Source organism: Oreochromis niloticus, linkage group LG11, assembly GCF_001858045.2.
Source record: "Oreochromis niloticus isolate F11D_XX linkage group LG11, O_niloticus_UMD_NMBU, whole genome shotgun sequence".
NCBI classification, from domain to species: Eukaryota; Metazoa; Chordata; class Actinopteri; order Cichliformes; family Cichlidae; genus Oreochromis; species Oreochromis niloticus.
The window spans coordinates 34,215,470-34,227,364 of NC_031976.2; the positions used below are offsets into that span (position 1 = coordinate 34,215,470).

The window sequence follows — 11,895 nt, forward strand, 5'->3', positions numbered from 1 at the left end:
GGTGTATATAAAACAAGTAAAAGTTACAGTAAAAGTCCATTTTAATTATTTATTTATGGGAAAGGACCGAAATTTCTGGAAATTTATACCTCAGTATGATAATTCAAAATATAAATCATACAGAAAGGCTCATTTCGAATGGTTTTTTGCATTTATCTAATTGAATACTATTTAGTTATTATTCATTATTAAGAATCAAGCAGCATTTCGCTCTTTTTGCTTCCTTGAGGTGAAGCTGATCATAACTTTTGCATGAATAATTATATTAATTTCAGTAGGCAGCAGTAGTAGTAACATAATATGTCACGTGTAACAAAAGAAACATCAAATGGAAATCTGGGTCTTGTGTAAAAAGCTTATCGTACAAGTTAAAATTCACATCTAAAGTTATAAACTTGTAGTTATATGCTACATTCCTGTGAAAGCTGGCACATAGTGTGAAATATAATATGCACAAGTTATTGTACAAAGAAATATGACAGTTCTGGCAGAAATTGACCTAAATCTCTGCTAACGTAGGCTGAGCTTTGAGCAGCGCAGCAGCTGCAGCTCTGACTGTTGATGGAAAATCTCTTCACAGAAATGTAACGGTTCCTCATCTAAGCCTGTGCTGACTCATCACTCATCGCTGCTGTATGAGTGTACATCCGCTTATGGTCAAAGGCCTCGCATGCTCTCAGTCACACTGAAGGGTTCACTTCAAAACAGAGTTTGTTCCACAACACGCAGAGGATGATTTGTGCCGTTTGTGCCATCCAATTCCTGAATGTTTTAGTCGTTTATATTTTTAACATTATTGTAACACAATTTTTAGGTTCTGTGTGCAACAGATGTTACATGTAAAGATGATTCAGTTCATACATAACATTGTGAAGACATGAAGCCTATAAGGGGTTGTACATCTTCTCAGCATTTCCTGTAAATTATCTACCTGTTCCAATCATTTGATCATTTTATTTAACAGGCTATTTAACAAGCTAACCATAATAGGCATTGTTTGTGTATTAACCTCTGATGTGAAAGACAAGAATTCTCAACCTCCTAATTTAGACATTTTCTTAGCATTACCTGATTATTTATATCTCCCACTGTGGTTTGTAGCTCTAGAGAAAGCATATGACAGGGTGCCCCAAGAGAGGAACTTTGCAACAGTAGGAGAAAGGTATGTGAGGACGGTCCAGGACATACATGAGGACAGGGACTCAGAGCCATCAGGAATCTTCTCTGAGCTCCTTCTTGTTTGCAGTGGTGATGGACAGGCTGACAGATGAGGTCAGGCAGGAGTCTCTGTGGACTCTGATGTTCACAAGCAACTTTGTGATCAATAGTGAGAGTAGGGAGCAGGTGGAAGAGAGCCTGGAGAGGTGGAGGTATGCTCTGGATAGAAGCCAGTAGAAGTAAGACAGATATGTGTGCGAATGAGAGAGACGGGTGTAACAGTGAAGATGCAAGGAACAGATGTAGTGATGGTAGACAAGTTTAAACGTCTGGGTCAACAATCCGAAGCAATGAAGCGAAGAAGAGAGGGCAGGGTGGAGTGGATAGATGTCAGCAGGCCACAGCAAGTGGGACACGGTTGGTGCACAATCTGGTCTTGAGGCCTGCTATAATATATGGTTTAGAGATAATAGCACTTACAAGAAGACAGGATTCAGAGCTGAACATTTTAACATTTTCATTGTGAGAGACCAGAATGAACAGGATTAACAATGAAAAGATCAGAGAGACAGCTCAGGTTGAGTGATTTGAAGACAAAGTTAGAGAGGTGAGGCACTCGAAGGTTCAGACATGTAAAGAGGAGGGATAGTGGAAATATTAGACTAATCTGCCAGGCCGGTAAGAAAAGAGGAGGACCACAGAGAAGATTCATGGATGTAGTGAAAAAGGACATGCAGAGGGTTGGTGTGACAGAAAATGAGCCTAGGTGTAGAGTGAGATGGAGGCAGATGATCCACTGTGGTGAACCATAAAGGTACCACCCGAAAAAACCCAACCAAAGGAATACAAGGTGCACGAGTGTGTATGAGTTATTACAAAAGTGTGTATGAGCTAGTCCCATGTGATCACAGCTGATTTTTTTTTTATTTTTACATGTCACTTTGTGTGATGAACAGTGCAGCAGTGTCCCTATGCTTTGTCATTTTTGATATACAAAAAGCTTAAAATGCTTGCAGATCACATACAACATGTGCCAGAAATAGCTTGATATAGTATATCAAGCTATATAAAATGGCATGTAAAACTAACCTGAGCACAATGTCTCTGTTGTGCTGCAATAAAACACATCTGCTAAAGTAATCTTTTTGAATCATGAGCCATGTCCAGATGCAGGGACAGCACACAGCGTGTCACATAGTGTCAGGTAGGGATCTCACTGCATTTAGATGCTTCCCATCCCAGCTGATGAATTTTCATTCAAGTAAGGGCTCCATCTTGGGTAAAAAGTTTTAGTCCAGATTGTCTCTTTCTGTCATGTCCCTCAGCACCAAAAAGAAGTGGAAGAAATACGAAAAAGACTTTAACTCCAGATCACGCCATCTTGATTTGTCAAACTCAGACTGCTGGCATCTCATTTATGCACCCATTTAAATTTAGAAAGCAATTTAATGCAGAGCAAGAGCCGCAGATAACTTACAGAAGAATGGCTGAAGAATAATCTCTCTGCACCCAGTATGAGCTTCAGTATGGGCTTGAGGAATGACGTCAGCTGACAGTAATTCTTTTAATGTGTATACAGACACGAAGCATTGTTTTAAGATCAGCTTTGAATAATGTGAAGCTGTCCTTTCGTAATATAGGGTACTTTGATGTATGCAGTAATTCCATGAGTGCAGTTACCGATTGTTTGCTCTGCCCCCACCTCAGCTGGTCATGTTTGCTGTTGTTACACTGCATCGCTGATTAATTACCTCTATTTTTTCATCCTTTGTTTTTTTCCTACGGCCCCCTCTCTCCTCTCTTTCAAAATGCCACAACACAACAGCACAACATGGCTAATTAATCAGAGTCGGCCTAGATACAGTACAAGACGGCGCTCATTTCTCTCCCTGCCTGAAAAACATTTTGCGCTCCAAAATAATGGTTGATGATCTATTTCAGATTAGCAGTAGTCATTACACTTGTTTTTGTGCTGTCGACTCCTCCATTTTTAAACGCAAAATTTGCAAATGCATGCTTTGCATAGTGCGAGGGTTTCCAGGCCGCACTTCATCTGGAGGGTTCAGATAAGTGTCACTGATCTCAGCAGCGTCTGAAATTAATGCTAACTGGTGCTCAGCGGCTTCTCCACACAACATTAATTCATGTAGTTGTCTCAGAGCATGCGTTCATGTTCTCCACATTCAATTAATGTAGATGGTAATTACATTTTAAAGCCATTAACTACAGTGACTGCAAATTTCTCTACATTAACTGGGGGGACAACAACAAGGGAGACAATGAAGGTTCAGACAAACTTGTTCATTATTGCAGGTATCCAAACGTATTAAAAGCTTAATATCGGGAATCATGTGCTTGTTTTACACAGTGTGTTAGTTTTGTGGAGCAAAAATTTGCACGACTGGTGTTTGATTGCATGTGTCAGTTTTTTTTGTTCTTTTTTTTTATTTCAAGAGGCAATTTCCAGCTGAGTTCTGTAGCCGGCTTTTTCCCCTTACAGATGAAGCCACCAGCAGGTACATTTACACATAAAAAAGGGTGCAGGCTATTGCTGTTCTGTACAGCTTCAGGTTATAATGGTGCAGCTGACACTGACAGCCAAAAGTAGGTTCAGTAAAGGCCTGTGATTTTCTAAGCCATCCACTCCTTTCTAACTTAATGGGCTGGGGCTTTTTGCTGGAAACTCCAGCTAGTTTTCAGCTTTGATTCACCAGTAAGCCATTCAGCATTCTTGACAGCTTAGAAAATAGCTTATGTATAAATGGTGGAAGGAAAGAGGTAATGGGGAAAAAAAGAGGTTGTGGTGGGCTTTGGATGGTTTAGATAGTAAGCCTTCTGCTAAAGGAGTCTCAAGTCTATTTGATGTTGGGAAGGGGAAGATTTGTAGCAGGCTCCTGAGGTTCTGCAGTGATCATAAACCTGCCATCTTTCTTCAAGTGCAAAGTTGAGCAGGCGGCTTAAGTTTAGAAAGCATCCGACTTTTATGTGCATGTGTTATTGAACCTGTGGCAGATACTATCACAGGACGTATCTCCTTTTAAGCCATATCCAATCATAGCAAGAGAAAATGGATTGAATAACACAGAAACAAACAATAAAACTGTCACTAAACAGGCTGTCACATGAGATAAGAGTTAGAACTGAGCGGGCAGCTATTTACTGAGAGCACAATGGGCTGAGAAAAGGGCTGTGCATGACAAAATATGAGCAGACTGGAGAGTGAATGTGTGAGACAGGAAGCCCACTCAGAAACAAATCTGCATTTCCTGCCACAATTAATCTGTCAGTACTGTGCGAGTACTTCTGCAGATTATCCTTCTCAGAACACAGGAGTGAGACATGTGCATGGAAAGAAGGATTATGTCGGGGGAATACAGAAATAGAGAAGAAATGCGTGTTTAGAGCAGCAGAACATGTTCATAAGTTGCAAAAAGGCAGACTGTCTGCTTACATGTGATCTGCTTTTTTGCATCTTTCAAAGGCAAAGTGGAGAAATGACACTGACAGATGACAGCAGGGAAGAGGTGGGGCTACAAATGTGTGCCTATATCCTTAAAATGTCAGATAAGAGTGTGAAGCATGAGCAGTGGCCGGCAGTTATTAGACTATCTTGACGAATGGTCAAAAAGAGTGCGTGTTATCTCAGCATTTTACTCCAATCAGTAGTGCATATTTATCTTGGATTAAGAAAGCACTTTTTCAAGCACTCAGAAAGAAGAAAAATATTGAAATAAGAAAAATCTGTCTGTGCGTTGCAGAATTTCTAAATGTTTAAACGTTGATAAGTAAAATGGTTTAAAAAAATCATGTCTTGTTGAATATCCATTTCAGCTGATGGTCTGTTCTCTTTCCCTTTCTCTTTTTGACCCCGTGTCCTTTAGTGATGGAAGTCTGTCCACCAAACAGATTGTTTTCCTGCAGAGACCCGTTTTAGGCCGAAAGAGGAGGGAATCAAAGGTACGTGACCTCACATTCCTCTTTGTATCTCTTGGATATCGTGGGATCTCCCACTAGTCATTCTGTCACCTGCTCATCATACATCTAAGGTCAACATCACCTTTTGCTACCTCCAATTCCACAGCTGTTTTTGTTTTAGCTGGCCAACACACAGCGCTGGATAAATGTGAACCTCTTTGTTTTAGATATAAGGCGCTCTGTAGCGACAGACAAGTGTGTTGTTTTGGGGAATGAGGCTTATAATTCTTTCTTGGCTAGCCTAAATAACAGTGATAACCTTTAAAGCTAACCTTTGTCTGCAGTGGAATGAATCTATGCTGATGCTTTCTGTGACCCGAATTTAAACTGGCATCACAGCAACAAATTTAACAGACGCAAAGAGTCAGGGAATTGCTATCGTTAACAAGATTTTTTTGCTTTTTCTGTGCAGTTTATCACTATCCCTGCAGTGTGTGTGAACCCTTCAGAAGTTGTTCAAGTAATTGAGGACATATTGCATTCACTTTTTGCCTGTTTGTTTGGTCAGTCCGAAGGCCTCGAGGCCACCAATAATTCCCCTCACAATAGCCTCAATTTCCTTCTCTGCATCAATGAGACTCGTCTGAATTAGCTAGTTATCCCAGCGCTATATTAGATCTACAGTGATCCATTCTTAATTAAGTCTGCCTGCATTGCTTTGTGGCCAAAAGCATATTTGCAGAGTTACAATGCATTCCACTAACATACTAATGTAAATGTTTCAGAAATTAATCTTCAAGCCCCGAAGCAAGTCCAACAAGAACTGCGTCAAAGATAGTGCAAAAAATAAGAAGAAAAAGAAAACAAAAGTTGAGAAGGATACAGAAGATCCCAAGCCTCTTGATGACAGAGAGAAGGTCGAAAAGGAAGAAGATAAGAGTAGGGATGAAAAGGCGAATACAGAGGAGGGAGAGACAGCAAGAGAAAGTGAGACAATGACAGAGAAAGAGGCAAGGTGTGAGGAGGATAGAAAAAATGATGATGGTATTGAAATCAGTATGGAGACTGTCACAAAGAAAGATGGAGGAGCATCAACAAGAGACAAAGGAGCGGAAAATGGCACTGAAGAAGAAGCACTGGATGGAGAAGGATCAAAAGTGAACGGAGAGCCTTCTGAAAACAGAGAGTTCAAGGAAGTGATGAAAACCATTGCAACTGTCGAGAGCAAGACCAAAGAAATGGAGGACGAGGGCAGAGCGGAGGTTGAAGTTGTAATAGAAAATGGGGTAGAGACAGATGAGGAGAAAGATGAAGGTGGAGATAATGCAGTCAGATGCAAAACGGAAGAATCAGTACACACGGAGATCATTACCAAGGAGATGGTGGTTGATGCACAGGCCACATGTCAAAGCCCAGAGGAGACTCAAGAGTAGCCTGAGTTGTTAGAGTTAAGGTTCATTCCCCACCCTACCTCTCAAAGTCCCCATTCCTAAGAACTGGTTCCCAGTGTTGTCCCTAATCCAAATTAACGGGGCTTTGGTCCCCATCGCTGCAGCATTCTCCAATCCTCCCATCGCTCATTGATGATACCCCCCACATCCTAACTCAGTGTAGCTCGGAAAGAACTTCATTTAAAGCCACACATACTGAATGTATATACTATCTAAAACAGGAAATGCTGACGCGGGGTAGTCAGGGTGGCGTCGCTGGATGAGGACAACCAGAGCACTGAGAAGGATGCCAAAATCAGAGCGTGTGCAGAATGAAGCTAACGTTTAAAGGCCTGGTCACCCAGCATTTAAAATGTTTTCAAACATGGATTCATTTTGATTACTGGATTTATTGTTTGCGAGGAGTGTTGCTGTTGACCAAATTGTTAAGAGTAAGATCAAACACTCACTGCTAAAGGCGTTCCCCAAAGAATCTTATTGGTAGCCAGCCGTCTAAATTTAAATGAATTTAGCCTCATCTATCAGACTGTAACCTGCTCCTGATAAATTGAATGGTTTGTTGACAGTTTTAGTGAAGCAGTTTATAATGCAAATGCACCTTTTGAATAAACTAAATGAACTTGTTTCCTTATTAGCGGCCAACCTAAGTTATATTTAGAATGGCTGCTAGCTTAAGAGCTTTTTTACGCTCCCAGTGATGGTTTAAAATGCTGACAGCAAAACAACAGGGAGCAGACAGGCCAGACGATCTTATATTAAAGATGAAAGACGAAATGAAAGAAGCTCATTTAGTTAATGTGACTTAACTAATGCATTTAGCTAACAATCTAGCAGCTTCTCAACAAGAACTGCTGCTACTGCATTTTGCTAATGTTCTAAAATCAGGTATTCAAAAATTAATAGATTCCCTTTTTTGTGTTACTTTCTGGTGTTCCCAGGCCTTTGACAGGGCCAGGGGCTTTGCATTATAATTCTTGTTGCAGTCCACTTGCAACTTTTCAAAAAGGGTTAAATAGCTAGCCCTAAATTGTTTTACACAAACACAAATACATATAAAAAATAAGTCCTAACAGAGAGAAAACAGAGCATGGTGAGCTTTTCCTGCCTTACAGCGATAAAGTTACCTGTTTGACCAGCTCTTACCAGTTTATGAAGCTGTGAGAACAGAAAAAAAGAGGTAGGGTCTTGGCTGCCTCTTTAACCCATCTGACAATGTAAAGGGCAGGTAGGCTTAGAAAAACATCCTAAATCATCCCAAACCCTGCTCTTGTGTGAGTTCGGATGTGAAGGGATGAGAAAGCTCATAGAGGTGATGGGAAAGGCATTTGTTGCGACAGGCAATCCAAAGTAGGCTGAACAGATAATTGTTTACGCTGAGCTCTAAGCCATCAAGTGCTTCAAACAGAGCCGATAATCACTCTTTGGTGTGCTCACCTTGCATACAGAATGTTCCATATTCAAAGCCAAGCTAGATGAGGATGTGAAATTCAGCTGAATGTTTGCACCTCGAGGGCAGAACTCATATTCAGAGTTAGCTTTTACATACAGGAAATCTGTTGCATTTTTAATTACATTCCAGTCAGTCGCTAAAAATGAAAGTAGTTGTCAGTGTGGAAACGAGGTTAAGCTGTGTGGTCAGAACATGTCGTAGCCTTGTTGTTTATTGAGACCAGAATTGAGAGGTAGAAATTGAAATAAAGAAGAAGGCTGCAGTGAAAGAGAAAGACCACAGAGCATAAGAGAGTCAAATAAAAGAAATGAATAGGCTCATTTAAAGTAACAGCCGTTTGTGTCCCACATTCCCTGTTGAGATTTCCTTCATTATTTTACCTCCAGCTCTTTAAGCACCTCTTACCAGACATCATTTCTGACAATAACCAAGTCCTAATGTGCTGTTTCATGGCATCGTGTAGCTTTCCATTTTAAAAGGTGGAACAGGAGGGGAGGGAAGTGGCAACATTCACGGTGCGGAGCTCTCATTAGCTCACTAATGGATTTTGTCAGTGGGGTATCTGTCAGTAATCATGCATTTATAATGGGGGGTCACTTATTGGGAGGAGGTATTGACAGCAAAACACCTCAATGTGAAGCAAATAGCCTTCATATTAACAGTGATGTCACGGGGAATCATTTGCACTGAGGAGGAAGAGTTTGTGTTAAAAAAATGTTGCATTTTGCAAAGAACTTACACACATCTCATCACAAAGATGTCAGAAAGCCTATTTATTAAAGCGTTAGCATTTGATTTATAAAGAACTTAAACTACCTTCTGTCCGGCTTTATACAGAGTATAATTTGTCACAATTTGGATATTTTGTTTTATGAGAATAAATGATAGCTTGGTCAAGAAAAATGGATCCTTCCTGGAGAAGAAACTCTTCAATTACACACAAGTAAGATCGATTATGCTGAATAAGTGCTCTCCTTTCGGGAGATTAATCCACCCGCCGCTGAGATTTTTCAATGTAAAATGGCAGATGTTTTTGTGTAGAGTAGAATATAAAACTGTGACCAGTTTAGCCTTATCACTATACTGTAAATGGCCCACAGTCTGCTATTAGAAATGTCTTTTAGAGGCACCATGGTGATTTAAGTGTTTGTTATAGTCAAACGGGAACGTTTTGCTACAGTCAGTGTTGGTATTTTGAAGATGTTGTTACATGTTTTATTGCTGGGATTCAGAACGACAGGATAAAGATGTGTGTGTCTATATGAAGGTATTATATTTTGGATCATTCTTAACATGTTTTGAACATGTGTTTTTTTATTGTGATTGTTCTGTTTTTGGACATTTTTATTGTGGGCTTTGTGTTGCCTCTGCTAAAGCTTGCAAAAATGTATCGCTGACTGACGCTTCCAGCTACCTCCCGAGGGCCGTTGTGGGTTTTGAACTGAGGGGTCGCTGCATGCGTGACCCCCCCTGAAGCATATGCTCCTTGTCCTTTCGCCCTCCGCTATGACGGAGACCAGAACTGTGAGCGTGAGGTCATCGCTAATGGCAGACGAGGTCAAAGGTTGTGTTTGAGCCAGAATGGATTTTCCACAGCTGTACACAGGAGTTTGCACGAGCACATGACAAATAACCACTCCGATATTGAATGAAGATATGAAGTCATATTATAGTATTCTCTGTGGTATTTTCTTTCCTTCTCCTTAAACGTCATTGACTCAGCTGCTTTTGACTGTTTGAACTTTAATGAACATAATAATAAGCAAGAAATATTTAATGCCACCTGTTGTATCAGAGAAGCTGACGAGCAAATAGGACTCAGCTGTCACTTTCACGGTTTTAGTCGGAATACGATAAATGTAAATTATGAAAGGCAATACCAAAAGGCATCTTTTGATAGCAGACAAGATCTTTATGAATATTTGAGAAATTCCCCTGTTAAATCCTGGTCAGCTTATTTCCTCAGATTGAATCAATTTTTTTTCTCCCCAACGTCACGCTAAACATTTTAACTGTCATCCATCTGTTTTATGAATACGAATTTATTTCAGCGCTCCTTTCTTTCGCCTTTTTTGCATCTCTGCACATTTTTAATCTAAAAACTGTGACATATATTCCCCTTTGGCATCCTGTGAAAACACATAGATCAGATCCGTCTTTATCTATGGGAACAGAGTTTGGAAAATGAAAACGATGAGATGATCTCAGCTGACACGAGTGCTTTGCGACGCTGCATTCCTGTTGTTCATCCACAAATATGGATGATCATAACCTTGACAAAAAGTTACAGCCGGTCCTGTATCCGTCCATCGAGTGTGGGGCCGTGGCCTTATGGGGCTCCATCTCCCCCTGATAAGGGCTGATTGGTTGCTGTGCAGTCTAACCTCTGACATGAGTACACTCCAGAGACTCTGGGTAATTGTGATTTTTGTGGTCTACAAAAAACAAAACGAAAAAAAAAAAAACAGAGACAGGGAGAGAAAAGTGAGATAGGATCTGACACTTCATCAGTTAAATGATGTTGAACCGTGTTAACTTAGCCGTCCGTGAAAAGAAGGAGATCTAACGTTAGTATTAAATATACGTCCGCAGCCCTCTCCCCTTTCTTGTAAGGAAAGGTAACATACTGTCTTATATCAGCATAATTGTCTCTGAGCCTCCATAGTGGCGCTGGTGCAATCATTCTTGGTAATGCTGTAAAAAGAAAAAAAAACGTAATGGTTCATTTCCTGTGTGTTACTATGGTGTGAAATGGGCAGAGTAGAAAAGGCAGAACATGATTTAATAGGATGCCGTCATTTATTTGTTTTTTTTCTGTGTTGTCACTTTAGCTTGCTCACAGCCTCTGGAAAATGTATTCTTAGATTTTTGTCTCTGATGTGAGTTTTTTTTATCACCTCAGCTGCCATCTTGAATGTTGAGTATCTTTGATCATGTGCCGTTGTCTTTTGCATTGCTATCAAGGAAGAAAAAAGTATTCTTTATCTTTGCTATCCTGAGTATGTCAACATTCCTATTGTTCATGACATCTGTACAATTTGTATATTATAAAATGATTTATATTTAATGTGTACACGTGTCCGTGCTTCTTTTGTGTGAAAGTTTTAAAGGAGCCTTGCTTAGTGAGACAGCTGCAAATGAAAAGTAGCTTAGGGGCGAACATGCTAAAGCATTTTCATATATTATACTTTATCTCTTAGTATGAGTTATATATTCATTGAAATAAAATAGTGAAGTGCAAAAAAACAAAACAACACCCACTGAGTATTCTACTAATAACCAGCTGTGATATGTCCAAAGCACAGTTATTTCAGGTAACAATCAAACCATAACCTCAAGTTCAATGGTAACCAGTACAGACAAAAAAACAAAAAGATTGTTTGATGAACCACCTGGTTAAAAAGGAGGAAAAAAAGCTTAAATACTCTGGTGTTTTTGCCCCAACATTAGATTTAAAATGCCCTCTTCTCCAAAACGTTCACTTCTTCTATGTTTGTACAGTATGACTCCTCCTGTAGGCCGACAGTCAGACCTCTTCATTAAAATTTCATGAAGGTTCAGGTTGCAGATACAGTAAAACATAAGTACACTTACCTCCATCTAGCCTCCTGTAACAAGTAGGTTTATTTGTCACCACACCGCTGAAACTGCCATGAACCTCAGATGTGAGCAATGGAAAGACCTACAGAGAGCCATTACACACTTCCTATTAATCCCATTGTTTAGACATTGGCTGCAATTTAGCCAGAACTCAGCAGGGGACACTGAAAGTGCAAAATGGAAAGTTAAATAGCTAAAATAATATTTACATCAATTTCCAAACAAAAGGTTTGAAAGCCTGTTTTTCACACATTTTTTTTTTACCATCAAGGAGTCAAGATTTTTAGTTATTATCTCAACATTTAATTCAAACATCTGAGA

At 39.9% G+C, this 11,895-nt stretch overlaps 1 protein-coding gene across 1 annotated transcript in view; it reads left to right on the plus strand.

Moving 5' to 3' along the window:
• rftn1b (raftlin, lipid raft linker 1b) overlaps positions 1-11,045 on the plus strand; it is a 121,079-nt gene extending 110,034 nt beyond the window's left edge. Inside the window, exons 9-10 of the mRNA XM_025911542.1 lie at positions 5,040-5,115; positions 5,859-11,045. Coding sequence (XP_025767327.1) covers positions 5,040-5,115; positions 5,859-6,506 — 724 coding nt within the window. The 3' untranslated portion in view covers positions 6,507-11,045. The remainder of the gene's footprint in view (positions 1-5,039; positions 5,116-5,858) is intronic.
• Positions 11,046-11,895: the final 850 nt, after the last annotated feature.